This window comes from Rousettus aegyptiacus, unplaced genomic scaffold, assembly GCF_014176215.1.
Source record: "Rousettus aegyptiacus isolate mRouAeg1 unplaced genomic scaffold, mRouAeg1.p scaffold_m13_p_1, whole genome shotgun sequence".
NCBI classification, from domain to species: Eukaryota; Metazoa; Chordata; class Mammalia; order Chiroptera; family Pteropodidae; genus Rousettus; species Rousettus aegyptiacus.
Genome location: NW_023416284.1, coordinates 28029184 through 28051491, shown reverse-complemented (window position 1 = coordinate 28051491; position 22308 = coordinate 28029184). Strand labels below are relative to the sequence as shown.

General features: G+C 46.2%; 1 protein-coding gene across 6 annotated transcripts in view; it reads right to left on the bottom strand.

The window, feature by feature from the left end:
* The window catches only part of CFAP57 (cilia and flagella associated protein 57), a 52328-nt gene that overhangs the window by 2472 nt on the left and 27548 nt on the right, over positions 1–22308 (bottom strand). For 2 of the 6 annotated variants that reach the window (XM_016123758.2, XM_036232740.1), the window contains exons 16-22: positions 20629–20802; positions 19451–19609; positions 16992–17135; positions 12688–12804; positions 11252–11386; positions 11027–11170; positions 1257–3462 (exon numbers count right to left, since the gene is read on the bottom strand). In XM_016123758.2, coding sequence (XP_015979244.2) covers positions 3043–3462; positions 11027–11170; positions 11252–11386; positions 12688–12804; positions 16992–17135; positions 19451–19609; positions 20629–20802 — 1293 coding nt within the window. In that variant the 3' untranslated portion in view covers positions 1257–3042. Of the gene's footprint in view, positions 1–222; positions 3463–11026; positions 11387–12687; positions 12805–16991; positions 17136–19450; positions 19610–20628; positions 20803–22308 lie in introns of those variants that run through there. The other 4 variants (XM_036232738.1, XM_016123759.2, XM_016123756.2 and 1 more) reach the window with 4 other exon arrangements.

Genomic DNA, 22308 nt, shown 5'->3' with positions numbered 1-22308 from the left:
TGCACCAAATTTTGTTGTAGTCCATTTTTCCTTTCGTTGCCTATGCTTTTGATGTCATATCTAAGAAATCCTTGCCAAATCCAATGTTATAAAGCTTTCTCCCTATGTTTTTTTTTTTTTCCTATGATTTTATAGTTGCAGCTCTTACATTTAGGTCTTTGGTTTATTTTGAGTTAATTTTTGTATATGATATAAAGTAAGGGTCCAACTTCATCCTTTTGTATATGGATATCTTGTTTCCCCAGCACCATCTTTGAAAAAATTGTCTTTAGCCCATTGACTAGTCTTGGCATCTATATTGAAAATCTTTTGACTCTGCACGTGAAGATCTATTAATGGGCTCTCTATTCTATTCCATTAACCTACATGTCTGTTTTTATGCCAGTATCACACTATTTTTGTTACTGCAGTTTTGCAGTACGTTTTGAAATCAGTGTGAGTGCGAGACCTCCAACTTTGGACTTTTTCAAGATTGTTTTGGCTATTCGGGGTACCTTGAGATTCAATAGGAATTTCAGGATGGATTTTTCTATTTCTGCCAGAAAACATTATTGAGCTTTTGATAAGTATTGCATTGAACTGGTCGGTTGCTTTGGGTAGCATTGACATGTTAACAATACTTAGTCTTCTGATTCATGAACATGAGATGTTTTCCACTTATTGGTGTCTTCTTTAATTTCTTTCAGCAGTGTTTTGTACTTTTCAGTGTAAACGCCTTTTGTCTCCTTGGTAAAGTTTATTTCTTGGTAAAGTTTTATTCTTTTTGGTGCTATTGTAAATGGAATTGTTTTCTTAATGTTCTCTTCAAGTCTTTGTTAATGTATAAAAATGCAACTGATTTTTGTGTGTTGACTTTGTCTTTTGCAACTGGAGTTTTTTATCCTTTACATGAAACCTCCCCCTATTCTCTTTGGAAGTTTGGAGAGTTTTTTTTTCTTTGTACTCTGGTGTTTTGGAATTTCATGATGATGGCCCTGGTAAGGGTCTATTTTGAACCATTGTATTGGATACTAGGTGGATCTAATAGCTTCTTAAAGAATTTCTTCTTGTTTTCAGCCCCACCTTTACCTCCACTTCCAGAGATATGGCTTCTGCTAATTCCTGAGCCTTTTGAGGGTTCTGTAATGTGTATTAGATTTCCATTAGTTTTCCCACTTCTGGCTTAGGAGTCAGGTTTCTTGTGCCTATGAAGTTGGTTAGTACTATGTATCCATTTTCCAGCTTTCAAAATTTTGTGTGTCTTGTTTCCTTTCGGGTCTTCTTTGATTTTATGATTTATTTATGCCATTTTAGTAGGTTTTCAAGTAGCCATCTTTAATGAGAAGTTCTAGTGATATAGTTTTAATAACTGAAAACAAGCAGATGTGTGTCTATTAGAACCGTTAGTTAATTATGTGAATGAAAACTTAATAAATGCTGCTAAAACTAAAATGATGGTTTGGGGATGGCAACCTTTCCTGTTTGGCTAAAGAATTCTTAAAAACCAACTGAACTGGTCAATTTCTTAAACAACTTGAGGATGTATATTTTCAGCTAACTTGTCTTGTTGGGCCCATGTTCAAAATCAGAGGTCAGACTTGGGTTCTTTATAATCAAGGCAGAAAACTGATAATACCTATTGTCAACTGTTATGAACAAAATCTTCCATGAGAAAAGCTATTATTGCACAAATGATATGTTTGGTTTGTTTCAAAAATAATACATGGAGGGTGTGGGAGGAAATAGCTGGGGGGTGGAGATACTGATGAAGCAAGGATGACCGACATTGATACCTGTTAAAGTTGGGGAATGGATTCATTAGGTTTTTCTCTAAATTTTTGTATTTGTCTAAAAACTTCCATGACAGTGATAAGAAGAATCTGGATATATTATACATCATCCTGAGGAGGTCTCAATTGATTATTTTCTAGGATGCTTGGGCATATCTGAAGTATTTTTTTTTAAAGAGAAGTTTTGCAGTTGTTCACAGGCATATCTAGGCTTCACCTCCAACTGAAGATGTTTTCACCTCCAAGAAGTCAAGTATCTCAGTCTTTATAACACATGTTGTGTTCTTATGTCGGTTCTTTTGACCTAATATTGACACTTACGGTACTACTCAGAGTTTACTGTTGTTTCAAGTTTTCTTCAACTCTAATGAAAAAGGCATACGAGATAGCAAAATTATATACACACACACACACACACATATATGTGTGTGTGTGTACACACATACACACGCACGTGTACACACACATGTATGTGTGTATATATATACATATACATATATAATTTTGAAATAGTTTAAGACTTGCAAGAAGCTATGAGAATAGTACAGAGTTCCTGTGTATCCTTCAGCCACTTTCCCCCAGTGATAGTATCTTACATAACCATAGTACATGAGAAAACTGGTATTTGAAAGACCCATTCTACAGTCATGGGATGTTCCTTTTCATCAAGTTTCTCAGCTTTATTCCTGAATGTAAATCACTAGAAAACAATATACTTGAACCACATTGGCTTCATTTTAGAAATACCTTATACTCGTGGTTTTTATTGACTGTCCAGATAAGAAATGGATGCCTGAAGAATGTTTTTTTTTTTTTTAATTGTCTGAAAACCTGCAGTTATAGACTCTCCCTTTCATAAGCATTCATGCAATAAGTTTTTCATTGAATTTAGTACCAGGGAAAGGTTTGTTTCTCCAGAAAAAAAATTCCTTTTTCCATAAATGAGAACCACGTAAATGACCATGTTTCTTTGTTTCCCTTTTGCCTTGGCTGTTGGAAATTCAGAGGATCTTTGGGTTGTAATTGCAATAACTAACTCATTTTCTATTTCTAATTTTCATTCTTTCCCCTCTCTCTTTAAAGAGTTTCCGGTCTTTCTTTTTGTCTTTAATTATACAGGTCTACAATCTCTTATCCAAAATTCTAAAAGACAAAAAACTCTAAAAATAAACATTTTTAAATTATGAAGTTTAGTGTGAATAGTCATACTTTTCACAACAGAAATACTAAGATGTTTGATTTTAGGGTACTGCCCCAGACCCCTCTAGGGCTGTCACGTAATATACAGTATACAGTAAGCCCTAAGATCTGAAGGATTCTGAATTCTGACACAATAGCTAACCCCAAGGATTTTTTCTGAATGTGGTAGGGCCCTCACAGATCCTTTGGAACACAAATATGTGGCATGGAGAGGCTCCCAGAAGGCCACGGGGTGGATGTGACCTGATACAGGAAGACACTTGGGAGAGGCAGCCTTGGAAGCCAAAGGGAGATGTACTTGTGGCTGCCGCTGATCCCTTGATCCCAATGCCCATCTCCCTTCGCCACCGGTGACATTACCTGTCTCTGTAACTTCTTGTGGTCGGACCTTCTTGGTCAGTTTCAGAGCTGCTTCAAGGTCATAGACTTGGGAGCGCGTGACCTTCAGCTCCCTGCGCAGCTCATTAATCTCCTTGATGAGGGAGACATTTTCCTACAGAAAAAAAAAAAAAAAAAAGAAAAGAAAAAAGAAAAAGTGCGAGAGAGAGAGAGAGAGAGAGAGAGAGAGAGAGAGAGAGAGAGAGAGAGAGAGAGAGAGAGAGAGAGAGAGACAGTGAGTATGGACGGATGAGTGATTACAGGGCACAGGGCCCACCCTGGCCAGGGGCTAAGAGTGCAGGGAATGGGTGAGGCTGGTCCTGGACCCAGATTAACTCTGGTTCCTTTATTGGGGCATGAATCTTTATCCTAGATCATGGCTCAGCCCCTTGAGGTACCAGCTAACTTACCTTCAGGTGAACTCTGGCAACATAAGATACAGACAATGCACACTATTACCACCCGTCCAGGCTCTTTCCAACATCAACAGCAACAACAACACTTCTCTAAGCACTTAATGTGAATTTAATGCATTGAAGTAGCATAATAATCCTATAATTAGATTCTATTACAATCATCATTTTTACAGAAGAGGAAACTTAGGCACAGAGAGGCTGTGTAACTTGCCCAAATTACATAGAGAGCCAGGATTCTGACCTTGACAGCCTGCTTCCAGAGCTCTTAGCTCTTAAGTACTGTGCTATGCTTTATTCATTTTTTTCTCATTGTTGAACCTACATTTATAGGCTATTTGCCATATCCCTGAGATGGAGACAGAAATAAGACATGGTTTCAGCTCCAACAGCACACTGTTTACTGTGGAACACAGGAAAATGGATAATTAACATTTGCTACATCCTCTGGAAGTTCATTTCCCTTGTGTTTGACGATATACTTTTATCCATGCATCCACCACCCATCCAATATTTACTGAGTACTAATTACATGCTAGGTACTGTGCTGACTCTCAAGTATATAGAAAGTGAGACCTGGCCTCTGCTCTTGAGGAGTTTAGGGTTCAGTGAGGATTCTTGGCACAGTTTAGATGTTGTCTGCCTTGCTGGAAAGGCACAGAACCTTTCCAGGGTGGATTCCTAGGAACTGACCCTGGGGCTGAGGCTTGAAGAAGTTATCAAGGAGAAGGTAAGGGAGTCCCGGACAACTGGAACTGCAGAAGAAAGGCATAGAAATATGACGTGGCTGGCACGTGTGGGGGACTTGCAGCAGTTTTGTATCACTGGGACGTAAAGTGAGAGAGGGGAATACAGAGGAGTGAGGAAGAAGAGCATGTTGGAAGCCGGGTGGTGGGGGCTCTGGCAGTGAGCCATCTTTCCTCTCTTCTCTCCCCACACTTCAAATTACTGCCTTCCTTTCCACACTCAGCACAAGGGCACTAAGCGTGGCTCCGTGGAGGCATCTCCATCACCATGGGCCCAGAGAGACACTGGCCACTTTGCTCTTAGGGCCCCATAGCCCCGGTACTCGGCTTGTCACAGCGGTGCCTCTCATGACTGTATAAACGAATTACCTGAAGATCTTGTTAAATGTGGCTTTTGACCCGGTAGGTCTGGAGTCAGTCCTGAGGTTCTGCATCTCTAACCAGCTTCCAAGAGATGCCGTCCCTGGTCTGTGAGCCAGATCATCTTAAGGGTCTGAGTACCAAAAAAAGGCAAATGCAGGCCAAATCTATATAAAATAGACTTGTGCCAGGAACAAATTGTGCTTCCACTTGGGACATTCTCTCCGGAGTGGTAAGTGTGGAGTCAGAGCCCAGAGAACAGAACGATCCCAAGCACTATTCTCACTGAGTTTTGATAAGCATTCTTGGCTATGCGGACATGCCCATGTAGCCCTAGAGGGAGCAGGTGCCGAATGGGAGACACCCCATTCTATCCTTTCCCTCCAGAGCCTCTTTAACTGAGTATGTCTGATATGTCTTCAGATTTTCAGATAACTTTAGTATTCCTCATTCCTCTCGCTTGGATGGAATGCCCAATCATTGCCAATCCCTCATCCTCAGGCGAGGCTTTGTGCTCGTTTTTGTATAAAATCAGCAGGTTTTCTTTATCTGATCTTTTACCCTTCTAACCTACCCAGGCCTAGGTGATCAATCCTCCACATTTCCTTTCCAGATATTCTCTAGTGAAATCTCTGCCAAGTGTTCTTCCCCTAGAACTTCTTCATGCAAATTTGATATTATGACATGACTGATTAAAACAAATTTATTGGTCTAAGACTTTGGCCTCTACCTTGCCTGTAAGAGGTGCTCCTTAAGTATTTGTGAAATGGATAAGCAAATAAATAACTAATGCAGCAGATACCAACTTGATTAAGATGAGATTCTTACTAATGAGGAAATTACAAAATAGGGAGTAAAGGTCGGGTAGAGGAGAACAGACATAAAGGAGTCTCGGAAAAGTCGCAGGGAATTCACAGGCAACTTGAGCTCAGGGGCTCTCTCCACTCTTCCTCCTCTTAGGTGGCGTCGTTTGGCTTCACTCCCCTGCCTCATTCAACATAACGGCAGTAATCAGAATGAAGATTAGAGACTGAAAGTATCGCTTTCCCAGACACCTCCATAAACATCTTCGGTTACTTCTTCTTCTTGGCCATCTCCATCCATTTTGTCACTGAATCCCATCAATTTTGTGTCTGAGCTGAAATTTTTGTCCACTCTTACCACTGTGATTTGTAACCTGCTCTCAGCATCTCTCCCCTGCTGCTGTAATGGCCTGAATGGAGCCCTTGGCCTGGTTTCTCCCCGTCCCTCCACCCTCGACGACACTGTCACCATGACTAGGACTTTTGGCTCCTGGTGCCTTTTGGTGTGAATGCCTGTTTCCAACTGCCCTGTCAGCCTTGGACACCTCCATGATGCTGGCCACCTGAATGGACCTCCAGGACATGGCTCAGGCTTTATCAGAGTATGACTGAGGCCTGTGACTCAATACAACCTATTCCCCTGTTCTGTTTGTTTGTTCGTTCATTCATTCATTTGTTCATTTGTTTGTTTGTTTGTTCGTTCGTTCATTCATTCATTCATTCATTCATTCATTCATTCATTCATAAACATCACTTAAGAACCAGTTCCTGAAAGCCTGCTATGCACTGTTCATTGTGCCAAACAGAGTAAGTTGGTCTAGCTTGGATCGAATGCCAAGAGATGCCATGAGAGTCTGAAAAGGGGCATTCGTCCTGTGTGAGGAAGGCTCTTAGGGAGGCAGGGATGGGAAGAGGGTTTCAGGCCCAGAGCCAAGAGGCCTAGAGCCAAGAGGGAGCAAGCAGGAGTTGAGGCATTCAATGCTTGATGATGATAAGAGTAATAATAACTTCAAGGGTTGATTGGATCCCTGCAACATATCAAACATTTTGCATACATTATCTCATTTAATCCCTACAACACCCTTATGAGGAAGGTGTTATTAGACTCATTTTCATAAGAGGAAACAGGCAGGGCATAAATGGAAGAGCTAGGATTCAAATCTGGTTGTTTGCATCCAAGTGCCTGGTTCCTCTGTGACTGTGGTCTCCCATACTCAACTTTCCCACCTCCATTCCAACACCTCTCATAGTATGATGGCAACAGTAGCCCCCAGAAAGAATATGCCGGGCTCCCTAAAGAGTGCTTTCCAGGGTGGTCCTTGTACTGAAGAGTCCAGAGGTCACACTGAGATCAACTATACAGGCATACCTCAGGGGGATATTGTGAGTTTGGTTACAGACCACCATAATAAAGCAAGTCACATAATTTTTGTGGTTTCCCAGTACATATAAAAATTATGTTTATACTACACGGTAGTCTATTAACTGTGCAATAGCATTATGTCTAAACAAATGTACATACCTAGTTGAAAATACTTTGTTAAAAAATGCTAACCATCATCTGAACTATTGGAAAAATGCTTGATGCAGGGTTGCCACAAATCTTCAATTTGTAAAAAATACAATATCTGTGAAGTGCAATAAAGCGAGGCTCAATAAAAAAGAGGTATGCTTGTATATTCTGGGTAGCTTCGTGAATTTAAAATGTGAATGCAACAAGTTTGCTTAGCCTTCTATTCCTGATCTCTCCTTGGTCAGGATGGCCTATAAGAAGCCCCTCAGACCTTCCAAAAGCACACTCGGCTCCCCTGCAGCAGGGAAAATCCGACCTGGGGTCCATCAAGCACCAAGTAGTGGGGCAGGTAAAAGAGACTGGCTGGGGATGCTAGAGTCTGTTTCTACAGAAAGCCTTCTACAGAAAGCAGCTATACCAAACTGTCCAGGATTGCCTTTGGTCAAGAGCCACGGCAGAGCGCCACAGATGGGAACTTAGCAGATCTTTCAGATGCCTATGTGGGGCAGAGGAGAGAAGGCATGCCTATAGCACCCCATACTGGCCTTCCATGAGTTGACATGTCTGGCTGGCAGTGTGGAAAGAGCTGGCTACTGATTGGTTTATTCTGTGAACTTGGAAGCACTGCATTGGTGGCAGCCTTCTGGAATCCATGGCTCGTGGGCTTGCCATCTAATTGCACAAGTGAGCCATTTCTCTGTTTCTCTTTCAACCTGCTTCTCGTGTCTAACCTAACTTTTCTATTAATCACTTCTACTCGGAAATGTCTTTGATGTCACAAGTTCCCTGTTCCAAGTGCTATGCATCTCCCTATCACATGGCAGTCATCTTCTGATAGGTTTCTCTGCCACCTTCCTTTCCCCACCAGCCTTTCCACCTGCCAACTGAATTAACCTTGTCAGATCAGATAACGCCTCTACCTACTTAAGAAACCTTGAATGGCCCCTGCTTATAAGCTTTACACTTCTTGGTGTGGCATGGAGAGCATTTCCAATGTGACCCTAAGCTACCTATGGCTCCAGTGGGCCCTTTATCCCTGCCTCTATGCTGTGCAATAAAGTAAGGTCCATGGGCTCCTGGGTCCCCAAACACCCCAAAAGCCTTGCTCTGCACTGCCTGTTCACAGGTCGAGCCCTCTACCTGGAAGGCTCTTCTCCCATTTGCTCCCGGCCACACTCTACTCACCCTTCAAGGCTCAAATGCCACTTCCCCTAATTGAAGCCCGCCTCTATGATGAGCTCACAGCACTGGATCCAGTGTGGAGCAGTGCTTATCTGCATCTTGCTCAAGCTCAAGCTCCCTTCAAGGAGCTCCCTGAGGGTAGGCGCACTATCATACTCATCTTAGAATCTTCCATGGCTGGCCCAGAGCTTCCTATGTAAGAAGCTCTCAAAAAATGTATAGTGAATGAACAAAGTATGTGTCCTGGATATTTGGATTCCATAGCAATTCTTGTTATCGTATCTGTAAGTGTGCTGGGGAATGAGTGGGAAGGCCCCATGCTCCTCTCTGAACATACAAATGAGATAGTGACCTCGTTTTCTTTGTTTTCTAATGAGCTTCTCTCAGATGCTATGTCTGCCCAGGCCTTCCTTGGCCTTTTTGGACAGAAGTGTCAGGGCCCTGGAACCTGCAGATATAGCTCCTTACCACTGCATACTAGGTATAAGCTGCCCAGGGCCACCATTTGGGGGGTCTGGGATCAGCTGTGTCTCTAGCCCACAGGCATCCCTGGTCGGTGCTCTGGGGCCTTTAAGGCTCTCCCACTGGATTTTCACCTTGGTTCTTGAATAGGTCTTTAGCTTGGTGGAGTTGAAGTTGGTATTTTCCTCCCCATTTTATTGAGAGGGTAGGAGGTTCCTGAAGTGAAGGAATTTACTCAAGGCCTCCCCAGAAGCATGGCTGAGGCAGGATAAATTGGGTCTACACAGTGGCTGAGCCTGCTCATTTCTCGCCTGCCCGGGCACCTTCCTGGTCTGGCCCCAGCCTGGCCCCTCTCCTTCAACTTAAGATCAAAGAAAGAAATAATTTTTGTGATCCAGAATGGTGGTTTTGAAATTTTTTTTTTCTTTTTTAACTTTCCAAACAAAATATTATACAGAGCCCACTGTAATAAGCAAGGAGTCTTTTTGGTTGAGGGGTGGAGACCCATTGCTCTGGCTCCCGAGCCCACTCTTGCTCCTTAAAATTGTCTGGGGGCACTTCTATGGGTGCATAGGGCTCCACAGCACGTGGGGTTACAATGCTGCTCGAGAAAATGTTCTTCCAGGGATTTCCCTCTGATAGGGCTGGGTAAGCGCCCTGTTGGGTCTCCTTTGCTCCCCCTACCCCAACTTATACCCTGGTCCAGCAGGAGTGGACCAGGCAGCCTTTGAAGGTACTGAGGAGCAAAAGAGGACATTACACCTGCCCTGACAGCCTCATACTCACTCATGTTTGCACCCTCTGGCTAGCCTGTGGTCTTCCCTGTCTTCCTTTTCCTTCTTCGAGGACTGACATTTGCTTTGGGTGTCTGCTTGGTGCGGAAAGAGGCACCCAGCCCCTGGAGGATTCCTCGGGCCTGTGCTCTGATAGTGGCGCACAGATAAGAACTTGGCAATGTCACCAGGTGACAACAGCTCTGGCAGACGCACGGGTCCCACTGCCCAGCACATTGCGCTCTGGAGCTTGGTGGGCTCTCCACGCTTGGGGGCACTTGAGACCCTTAGCAATGGCTCCGTGCATCACTTGCTGGTGCCTAAGGATCCCACCAATTGGATCCACTCCTATTTCGGGGGCCTCTGATGGCTTTCACAGCCCGGAAGTAGGGCTGTGGTTTGACGGTATGGGGCTGCTTGTAAGATAGCACGAAACTCGCCCTACTTGGGCCAGGCCTGAGGCGCACTGTGTTCAGTCCAGCTATGTATAGACTGGCCAAGCTATGAACTAGTTTGTTTCAATCTAACTACAAGCCATCCTCAATGAAGTATTTTAATTATGGCATTAAAGAAATATAAGCATAAAAAGGTATGTGCCCTACAAATGGGATTCTGATGTCCTCTTTTGATATTAATTCATATTAATTGCCTCAGACGATACTGATACTCGGAGAAATCTGGCAGAAGAAGCCTGACTGGCAGCACTGATAACGTGCTTAAGTGGAGGTGGCAGTAATGGGGTCAGCCTCTCTGAACAGCCTCACAGAGGATCTGTATGGAGGTGGGTGTGAAGAACTCATTAAATCAGAGGGAGGCTAACTCTTAGGCCGGGTGTGGTTGGCTCTGGACTCAAGAGATAAGGGTAGGGACCTGAGGCACCAGAAAAGTCAGGCGTGGTGGGTGGAGGCAGGCGTATTCGGAGAAGACTTGGCCAGCGAGGACCATGTGATATCAGTAGCAGAATAAAAAACAGTAGAACAAAGTAAGATGAAGAAAGAGATGGAAACAGAGGAGAGAAGGAGAGAGTGACTCAGGAGAACCAAATCATGTGGATGAAGGTTCAGAGGGGACAGGGGTCAATGAGAGAAGCGAGGCAGGACACAGGAGTCCTTTGGATAAAGATGGGTCAGAAAAAAATAAACGGATTCCTGGTGAAGCGAAGGGGGGAGAAATGAATGAGCATAGATGGGGCAGGGTTGTGCATAGAAATGTCTAGAAAACTTTTGTGGCAGGGCTCTGGGCCTTGGTCAGAGCCAAGATGAGCTCTGGGAGGTCAGAGGAGTACAAGAGAATGCTTTAGGAAAAGGGAGTGGGTTCCCTAGACACTTGGGAGCCCTGAGTAGGGTGGTCTCAGAGGAGCCCTAGACGGGCGCTCTCATCTGCGATGGCTCAGGCTCCGAGGGAGCTTATGGGGAGCGTGCAGGTACCTGCATGATGCGGACGTAATCGGTGCGGTGCAGCTCGCTGTCCTTGACCACCTTCTTCTTGAGAGTGGCCAGGTTCCTCTCCAGGTGCTCTCGCTGACGGGCATACTCCTGCTGCAGGTCCGTGTTCATCTCTGCGATCTCCACCTGATGGGCCAGAGGGGGTTCACAGTGAGCAAGGGAAGAATTGGAGAGAAGGGGAAAGCAGGAGAGGGAGGCAGAGCTCACCATGTCTGCCCGCTGCACGTACTTCTCAAAGAGACCTCGGACCTTCTCCTTCAGCTGCCGGGGTTCCTGGATGTATGCCACGCAGTTGTGAAGGTCCGTCTTAAACCGTTTGACCAGCGCCTCCAAGTCCCGCTCCTGCAATGAGAGGTGCTTGCTCCTGGCGCTGAAGGGATTCTCCAGGGGCAGGGGCTGCAGGTTAATGGCTGCATAAAGAGACAAGAGATGCCTCATCCAGGACTTACAGTTGACCATCAGGACACAGAGACCTAGATGGGCACACAGCCCAGAGGAAGGCACTAAAACTCTTATGCACCTGGCCCGAACAGCATCATCTTTAAGAGGACACACAGACTTTACTGGCTCTGGGTCCCTTTCAGGACCACAGGCCTTAAAAGATGAAAGGAAGTGCAGTGGTCACCCTACTACTTTCTGAGCCAAGATGGAAAGTATCGATTCTCTCCTGCAGGTCCTTGGGCCAGGGCATTCATGTCCCTGTATTAGCTCACCCAGGGGTTATCCTTCCTGGGGGCTGCTGTGAGTGGGTAGGGAAAAAATGACAAAAGTGGGCAGATTGATTCATCTGCAAAATTGAGCTAGAGTCTCTCTCTTCCATCATGCTTTCTCTGATACCCATCCTCCCTTACCCCGACCTTGCGAGTCTCTCCTTTCTCTTGGCTCCTTTAACCCTTTATTCATATTCCATAATTCTCCACTGTGCATTATAATTGTTATGCACGCGGCATAAATCACCTATCAACCTCTTCAGTTAGTAAAGGGCAGGATCATTGTCAGTTCACATTTGTAGCTCTACGGCTTCTAGTATTACCTAGTACAGAGCTAATGTTTAATGTGGGGGATGGAAAAATTCAATCTGAGCCAACCAACATTACAGGGCACCCTGAGCCAGTGCGTGAGGGTGCAGTCGAGTCTTGGCTCAGAACCAGAAGCCCTGGTTCTCAATTCTGGCTCCCTATGTATGTACTAACTCCTATGGGTGCCAGGTGAAGTTTCTTAATCTCCGAATCATTTTTGCCTGCTTTCCTTATCTTACACAGAGACTGGAATAAGTGATCCTTGAGGTGTTCCTAGCCTCGGCAGTGATTTGGTAGTCAAGGCCTTTAACCACCAACTACAAATGACCTTTCTGAGCATGCTCCTTCTCAGGACAAACAAGCCAATGCTGTACTCCCACAAAACTGGTTTTCCACCTTTTGGTCACTTTACCCAAAGTCATTTTATAGTCTTGGATGAATTCAGTCTTATAAATTTGCATGGGCCTCTAATCTGGCAGGGTTATGAGCAAGTCAAGGATGTGAGTTAAAATGGGAATGTATCTTAGCAAAGGCCTGGCTCTGTCTCTAAGAAGCCAGCTGCCTGTTGCAGACAGATGCCAGATCCTGAATCCGAGAATTGTCAGACGCTGAAAATCCTCACACCTTCTGCTTCTCTCTGCGCATCTCCTGATCAGTGGCTCTTAATTTCTGCCACAGTTCTGTGATGTTCAGCTCCAGCTGTGTGTTCTGCTTATGGAAACGCTCCAGTTCTGCTTCCATCTATAGAGAGTAAGGGACAGAGAGTCAAGAATAAGAAAGTAAAATAATGAAAATTAGCTCTGAGGACTGAAGTTTTCAGTGGGAATGTCTCCCCTGATACCAGAGTACTTATTTTCTAGTTCTCACTTGTCCTCTGGAACAAAACCTTTCTTTTTATTTCTTACCGTCCCCAGAGCCCCTACCCTCTTGGCTGATATGTTAACCCAGATCATGTGTTTCTATAGCCGGGCTATAAATTGTTCCCTCTTAGTTGCTCTTTTCCTTCAACCATGCTAATTACCTTCTTTTCTTAAATTCCTTATAACTGGTAACTCTCAAGTTCTGGAATCTCTACTCTGACCTGAGGCAAGGTCTTGCAGAGAAGTACCTTCCTTGCCTACTTTGTGAAGTTGTGTGAATCTTGACCCTTTAAGGCCACAAGTCATCAGAGTAGAAAGTTTTGAGAGACTGCCATGTAGGCATCCCCAGTCAAAGGCATAAAACAGAAAAGAGGAAGCTGAGAAGGAACCCCAACCTCATCAGTTCTGTTGAAATAGTCTTAAAAAGTACAATTGAAGAGAGTGTCCCATCTTCAAAAGAAAAAGAGGAAACCACTAGTAGCTTCTGAAAGATTTTTTATGCATTGTTGCATTTGTATTAACCAAAGACAAGATGGACAGCCAGAGCTTCTGATTAGGATGAGGTCAGTTGTAGTTGAGTTCTCAGTTAATCTAATTCCTCCCAAAGGAAAGGAGTGATGTTTGATTTATACCCTAAATCTGGTAGACACTAGCATTCCTGTTAATAGAGAGGTTCACTATTTTGGGGGGATGGGACAGTCCACTGGTTTTTTCATGGCTGAATGGAGTAGCCCTTCTAGTCTATTCTAGGCCCTTTGCTGATTTCAAGCCTCCTGGCTACCTTCTTGGGTATCAGGAGGTCCTACTGAGCCACGTTCATGTTCTGGACGCGAAGCGGCAGCCTTTAGAAGAATGTCTTCATTACTGAAAGCACTTTGTATAGACAGACAGAGAAGCCCTCTAACCCAATGCCTGTCAATAAATATTCATACGAATGAAGGGATGCACCAGTGTAGAAGGCAAGGGGAGCAACAGTGAAGAAAGGGAGGAGGGCCTCGAACAACCCGTCTTCTGGAAGAGGAATGATGAGATAAACATGCAATGTTGGCAGAGCTACGTTCAGCCACCTTGTAGAGTAGGGGTCCCTAACCCCCAGGCTGGATGGGATCGGCCCATGGCCTATTAGGAACTGGGCCACACAGCAGGTGAGCAGTGGTTGAGTGAGTGAAGCTTCATCTGTACTTGCAGCCGCTCCCCAGCACTAGCATCACTGCCTCAGCTCCACCTCAGATCATCAGGCTTTAGATTCTCATAGGGGGACTGGTTCCTGGTGTCAACAAGGTTGGGGACTGCTGTTCCAGAGGACATACAGTGAGTGTGGGTATTTGCACTGCTGCTAAAGAAAGAATGTGCCCATTGGAAAGGGCATAGGACTACAGAACTCATTAAGGGGAAGTTTCTGTCTTCAAGAAGGCTCAGGTCTAGAGGGATAGGAGGGTAGGAAATCAAAAGTTAAAGTGGAACGGGATAAACGTCATCTGTGGTTGAGGTAGAAAGGGACTTGTATGTGCACAGAAGAGGTGAGGAGGTAGTATCCAGAGGAGTGCTCAGCTGGGATTTGTAGGAGGAACAAGTATTAGAGGACAAATTGAGGAAGGAGAATTCTAGGCAGAGAGAACAGCCCATGCACAGAGAGGCAGAGGTGTGGGTGGCTTGGTGCATCTCTGCAGTTACAAGTGGTCCAGGGTGGCTGCAGGAAGGATGAATGTGGGGAAGGCAGAGAAGGGCTGGAGAGGTCGGCTGAGCTTGGTCATGCAGGATGCAAGGACGGAGGCTTGAATGGTGAAAAATTCAGCCTTTTTCCTGGCCAGAATTTGAAGTGGCCAGAAGTTTGGCCTTTATCCTGAGAGCCCAGGGAACTACTGAGGAGGGGCTTTACCCAAGGAAGGGCACAATCTGATTTATACCTTAGGAAGCCTGATGCAGAGGTTCTGCCGGAGAGAGCAAAACTGGAGCCAGGCAGATCAGCCAGGAGGCTGCCATGGGGGGCCCGGGTGAGAGGATGGTGTCTTAGACCAAGGAAATGGCAGCTGCAAGGGAGAAAGGGCTTCTTCAAGGGTGTCCGAGTGCCTGCAGCTGGCTATATAGAGGTCTTAGCTCTACCAATGAATCCGAATGTGTCTCTGACTCCCCAAAGGGAAGGATGAGGCCCAGCCATCAGCCCTTGGCAGCGGTTGGCATTGAGTGAGAGTAGGAGGTGCCCAGTTTGAATCATCCCAAGTTGTGGGCATTATCTCCCGCAGGGAGAATCAATGCCATAGTTGGCGCAGTTACTAATGAGAAATGATAAGCTCTCAGGTATGCTGGGGTGGAAAGTAACTGATCCAATCTTAAATCCAGTTGACAAATACATCACGTGAGGAGAGAGAAATGGGGCGGTGAGTTCCAGGGGCCTGCGGCACATTAATTTCCAGGTAGGTGGGACCTCTGGCCTAAATCTCATAGGTTCGGGCTACCATTTTGGGCCCCAAAGTCACTCAAGAATGACAGGAGGTACAGAGGAGGGAGCTCTGTGATCAGCTGGGGACATTCTTCCTTATCTCAAAGGCCAGGGAGAAAGTTATTGCCACAAGACATGCTCTCTCTGAACCCCCGTAGCCCTGGACTGATTCCACCACCTGGCTTCTTTTCCGGGCCTCCTAGAGAAAAAGCTTTGCTTTTCTCCACTATAGCTCCTGTGTATCCAGTTCTAGTTGGGCCACCAACGTTCTCTGACACCCTTTTACTTGTTATCCTTGCTCAGCAAAATGAGAGAAAAGGGAGGGGGAGCAGAAGGCTATTTTGGATAGTGTGGTCTTGGAAGGTCTTCTTGAAAAGGTGACATGTGTGCTGAGACCTTCAAAGACACAAAGAAGCCAGTCATGGGAAGATCTGGAGCCTTCTAGGTACAGAAAGCAGAACTGCAAAGGTCTGGAGATGGGACCAGCTCAGCTTATCTTTGGAACTATCAGAATACCTGTGGGCTGGAGCAAGGGAGAGAGCCTGGACACAAGGCTGGAGAGGCAGGTAGAGGCTGGATTATGTAGGACCTCCTGGCTCTGGTAGGGAGTTGGATTTTATTCTAGGTGTAATGAGACACCACAGAGTCTTCACTGTGGCCTCTATGTGGAGAGCAGACTGGAGGCTGGAGTTAAGTCCAGAGATGATGGAAGCTTGAACTGGGATCATGGTGGTAGAGGGGAAGGAGAGCTGGATTTCAGGTATCTTTTTAAAAATCGATCAGATAGGCATTGTTGATGATTTGGATATAGAAATTAAGAGAAGGGAAGAATCAAAAAGACTTCTACACTTCTGCCTTAAGCACCTGGGTGGATAATGTACCATTTACTGAGAAATGAGAAGCTAGAGGAAAAGGAAGTCAGGAATTTTAGATTAACCATGGCCCCCACTGTCCAATGCTTTGCCCAGTGAGGAGTGGCTGATAGGTAAACAGGTGTCATAAGAAAATGCAATGTGTATGAGGCAGACGGGCCAAGGAGGACACTTGTACCTCACTGGACTCTCAGAAGCCCTTGTCCAGTTGCTCTTGCTTTTAATCTCTCCTCTCTTACCTTCACCCTGTTTGCTTCCCAGAACACACACTTAATTATGCCACTCTCCTGCTGAAGGGCCTTTGATGACTTCCCGTTTCTTAGGAGGTGAGGTCAAACACCAGGGCCTACATACAGAGAGAGAGCCCCAACAACACTTCCAGTCTGAGAAGTGTGGAATTGGAGGCGGTGTACTTTCTGGCGCCACAGGCTGAGTACACATTGCCCCCTGGTGGCTGAAGGCTTGCCAACAGCCAAGGTTTCCCTTTTGAGCGTTCAGAGCAGGCACCCTGAGACGCTGGTAGGGCCAAAGCATACCCAAGTCAAACCCCAAAGCACTTTGCTTTTGCACAACTGAACCCCCCTGTTGGGCCTTCTGTGTGTCATCTTCTGCCTAGTGGAGGCTGCACACACCTTGAGAGAAGGGAGGGGCTGTGAGGAGAGATTTCATTCCCTGCCCTCGCCGAGGCCAGCCAGGAACGGTCAGGGGAGGAGGTGGCCAGTTGGAGAGGGCATGGTGTGGCAGGTGGCTTCTCACCTCCTGGATCTGTTCCTTCATCACCTTGATCTCATTCTCTCGCGGTTCTATTTGCTTTTTCAGCTCCTTTATTTTGTAGTCAAGCACAAACTTGAATTTCTCTAGTTCTTGATTTTTTTTTTTCAGATCATAAATTCGCTTTTCCTGTGGGTGACAAGAGAGAGAAGTGAGAGATGTCAGGAGGCCTGGGCATACAGGCTTTCCTCGCTGGGGATACAAAGGCTGGCTCCCCCACGAGGCTGTGGCCCTGTTCCTTGGCTCCCGTGCCAGGACTTCACACATTCACTCACTCGCTCGTATGCAGGTTGAGGCTGACTGTTCTAAAACTGGCCTACACAGCATGCCTCGTCCCACATGCTTTTGTACGATGTGACCTTATGCTTTTCCATTAGGAGGTAGGATCTGATTCCCTCCCCTTACATCTAGCTGGACTTTTGGCTTGTTAGTAACCGAAAAGAATGCAGCTCATATGATGTGTGGCTACCCAGGCTAGCTCAGAAAAGGCTGAGCAGCTGCCACCTAGTTCTCTGGGGGAGTCTACCTGCTCTATGAGAAGTCCCACTACACTGAGAGCTCCAGGCTGAAGAACACGTTAGGTGTTCTGGTGGACAGTCCTAGATGATCCCAGCCTCCTAGCCATCCCTGCCAAGGGGCTGGACATGTGAATAAAGGAGCCACCTTGGATGCTGATCTTCCAGCCCCCAGCTGTTTGAGTCATCCCTGACTAAGGCCCTGCTAGGCCCCAGACACTGGGGACAAAGACAAGCCATCCTTTTGTATCCTGTCCAAATTCCAGACCCATAGAATCCATGAACATAGTAAGACAGTTGTTTTTCACCACTAAATTGTGGGGGTAATTTGTTACAAGGCAATCGTAATTAGAATGTAGGTCTATCCATCCATCAACTATATACTGAATGAAGACGTTTTGCCAAGGTCTGAGATTCCGAATTATAAATATGACACAGTTCCTGCCCCTAAGGAGAAAACACTAGCTGGCAAAGCAGATGTGTCAAGAAATGTACCCTACACTGTGATAGGTGTTGTAGCAGAGGGAGACGCAGAAGGCGTAGTGGTATTGAGGGTACTGAGAGTAACTTGTAAAGTGGTGATTCTTGGGAGGGTGAGAAATGAGACTGGGCGGGGGGAGTAGGGGAAGGGGCTGAGGGTCTTGAATGTTGGGTTAAAGGCTCAGAATTTATCGAGGAGGCCAGGAGTTGGCAAACCACAGCTCTCAGGTCAATCTGACTTATTGCTTATTTTCTTAAAGTTTTATTGGACAATAGCCAAACTCATTCATTTGTGATTTTACACTACAATTGCTGACTTGAGCATCTGTGACAGAGACCATACTGCCTGTAAAGACTAAAATATTTACTACCTAGCCCTGTACAGAAACAAGTTTGCTGACCACTGCTATAGGTGATGGGGGACTCCAAAAGAATTTTAAGTGGAGAGTGACATAATTACAGAGAATGGTGGCAGGGAGCAGGGGTCGGGTGAAAAGGAAGGCCCTTTGACTTGTCAGGAGCCCGCTGCAATTTTCTAGATCAGGAGGTCTTAATCTCTCTCTTGTCAAAACACTCTGCTTTAAGAATCCGAAGAGAGTTTTGAACTCTCCTGTAAAAAATGTCCAGGTACATAACATAAACATTCACATGCAGAAATTACATATAGGCATTACCTCATTTCATCCTTATCAGAGCCCCTGAGGGGCCTATTTCACAGATGAGAAAACAAAGGCTTAGAGAAGTTGCCCTGGTTCTGAGGCTGGTAAATGAAGAGCCTGTGCAGGACTAGTTAACCAGCACTGAAGCCCAGGCTCTCAGTCCTTGGAGAATTCTGCCTGACTAAGGCATAGTGGTGGAGGGCATGTAGAGGAGGGCACGGAGCCTGGATTTGCTCAGGAGGGTGACATGAAATTTTGGATACTGAGGTGGGATGCCTCATGAAATGTGATATGTCTGTCTCCTAAGTGTTTTGTGAGAAAGGCATCCTAAAAAGTGATACCAGCCTTTTGGAGTGGCCAACAGTTATGGGGCCAATACAGGCGTCTAGTTCCTCTCTGACCAGGGGGCACAATGTGGGCGATGTGGCAGGTGAGCTAACCCCAGTCCATGGGGACAGTCACTCTAGGATACCTGGAGTAGTGGAGAGAAGGGGTCTTAGAGTCAGCTGACTTCATTCCAAGTCTGTCACCTATACACTGTATGTATGACCTTGGGCAAGATCTTTAAGGGCTTGGAGCTCAGTTTCCTGTGCTATACAGCTGGGTTGCTCACAGCCCCTGGGATTGCTGGGAGACTTGAACGTGATAGGATTACAGCAATTAGCCAAACGCACAGTTAAATAAAGGTGTTCCAAATGCCAGGGTCTCGCTCTCTCTCTCTTGGGCTTTGTCCTCATTGCCTGGGCCTGTCTAGGCTACAGTTGAGGGAAGACAGAAGATGAGCCATCACCTTATCTTGAATCGTCTCATCTCTTTCCTGGATCTCCCGCTTCAGGCCCAGGATGTCCTTCTCCAGGGACTTAATGACTCCTTGCAGCTTCACCTGCTCTCCCTTCAGGACCTCGATGTCATTGGCTCGCTCTTCAATCTCCTTTTGCAGACTGCTGAACTAAAGATACAAACGGCAACAACAAAGACCACACAGTCTTTGAACTTGTCTCCATTCCTCCCAACTATCTGTACATTTAAAGAGCTCCCTATTGAAATTTGGGACAGTCAGGAGTTTCCCAGGCCACATGGATGATGTAGTATTCTGTCTGGTAAGATCTGGTCCCATCTCCTTATGCAAGGGCAGACTGTCTGCATCAAGAGGTTCTGAAGACCAGTTCTCTGAGTGGACCCAGAGTTTTCCATGACCATGCTGACCTTGAAAGGTTGTAATCCATGCCTATCAAGGTCATAGAGATAGAGCCCTAGATGAGCCATCTTAGCCATGTCCAAGAAGGGAAGACATGACTGTCCCCTAGACTGACTAGCAGCATGATTCCTAATAGGAAGGAACACGAGGTTGCTTTGAACCTGGTTTCTCTATCGCTAAAAAGTTTGGGGAAAACTGGGCCAATTCTATAAGGATCTGAAAATTGGATCCCTGCTTGTCCTAACCATCAGTGACCATCTGCACTGCCTTGTAAATTAAACACCCTCAAGTTTTCTCCCACCCACGGAGTCTGAACAGGAGCCACCCAGGACTCCTTGGGCCAGGAGCCTGAGGACACTTCCAGGTGAAGACTATATCATCTCCAGAAGACCTCATCTCCATTTCTACCAAGGGTTTAGCTCTGAAAACTTTGACTGAACCCTAGTTGCCAATAAATGAAAGCCCAGAGAGTGTCCATCGGGGTCATAGTGAGCCTCATTATCCCTGGAAAGAGAAGGGGAAGCCCGACCGTTGTAATAATGTGGTAAGAATCTGTCTCCCTGACAGTGCAAAGAGAATCCTCACACCAGGCAGTGCTCTTCTCCCAACCTGCCTGCGGGGAGATGAGAACCTCCAGGCATGACTCTGACAGGCCGCCCGGGGCAGAGCCGCTGTCAGCGGGCTCCGCTGCCGGTCCATGCACCCCACCCACGTGTTCTCTGCAGTACTGCCCTTGCCCGCCCCTGGCCTCTCAGGGAACACCTCAATACCTTCTTCCTCATGATGCCTGTTTCTCCTTTGAGCCGCAGGTTTGACTCCTTTTCATCCCGAAGCTTTTTCTCATACTTGGTTTTGATATCTTGGATTTCTCGATCTTCATCTTCTTCAATCTGTTTCTTGGTTTCTTCAAACTCTCGCAGCTGCTGCCTGACGTCTTCCTGTGCCTGGCTCAGAGAAAGGGAATGTGTGCTTGGGAAGAAGTGACGCATGACACCTTTATGCTAAGAAGACCTGGGACGAGAGGGGCATAGGGGGCCTGTCCTGGGGAATGGGAGACAGAGTATTGTTACAGAAATGGAAACCAAGGCCATGGGTCCCTTGACCCGTCCACTTTCCTCCTATCTATCCTTCTACCTTCTCTTCTTTCCTTACCAGATTAGGCCTCTGGCTCCATCACTTCAACCGTCATCCTACCAACACACCATACCCTGTTCTGCCTCCGATCTTTACACTGGCACCCAGGCTTCCTCCCTCCTTCCTTCACTGAACTTGAGACAGCTGTAATTTTTTATTTACTTGTGAAACTACCTGACTGTCTCTCCCATGAGATGGAAGCTCCTTGAGGGTGGAAGCCCTGTCTATCAGACCCATCGCTGAGTCTCCGATGTGCAACATATGTCAGTGCATAGCAGCTACTCAGTAAATATCTGGAGGAATGAGCCAATCTTTAATTCTGCCCCCCCCCCCCACTCCTTATTCCAATCAATCCTGACCTTTCATCTCCCACTTGAATCCATCCACTTCCCTTTATGCCTCCGCCACTGCCCAAGCCACTGTTATCTCTTGCCTGGACTGCTGTGTTGGCCTCCTAAGCAGTCTCTAGTCATGCTTCTCTCCGGTCTGTTCCCACTCTCTGGTCAAGGGGAGCCTCTAAATCACACATGGGATCATGCCATTCCTAACCTGAAAGTCTTCCGCGGCTCACCCTGTCCCCAGGATGGAGTCGGGTTTACAGGGCTCTGCATGAGTTAGCACTGGCTTACCTCTCTGGCCTCAGCCATCACTCCCACCCCAAAATCTTGCCAGAGTTAACTAACTTCAGTTCGTCAAACGTGCATGTCCTTCAATGGCTGGGCCTGGCACGTGCTATCCCTCTGCGTTTAGCCCCCTTCCCGTTGCTCTCTCCTATTCTTCCTTCAGCTCTTGGCTCAGCGTTCATTTCCTGTGAGAAGTTTGCCATTCCCCATCACTTTATGTTATAATTGCCTGTTTGACGGATTCCTCCACTGGAATGGAAGCTCCTTGATGGCAGGACCACACCTTTATGCTTACCACTGGGAACACCCAGCAGTATCTGGAACATAATTAGTGCTGAATAAGTAAAAGTCTAGAGAGCCCAGATGCTGGAAAAAAGAACGCAGCCTGGTGGAGCTTGGCAAGTGACTAGAGCACGACAACTCTTTGCTTACCGCCACCTAGTGGTGGAAATTTTAGATGGTATCAGAATCAATTGCTTTCCTCTCATACTGACCCTGGCACTCTCCCAGGGGGCTTGTACCATCCCTGGACTGTGTGTTTTGGGGATTAAGAGAGACAAGGTGACTTTAAAACTGGACTCAGTGGCCTCTTGAGAAAGGCTTCTCTCCTCGCAAATTACATGTCACCCCACTCCTGCTAGGTCAAAGCCTGCCAAGGTGGGCACTGCCTGCAGCCTAGAGTCGCCCACAAAC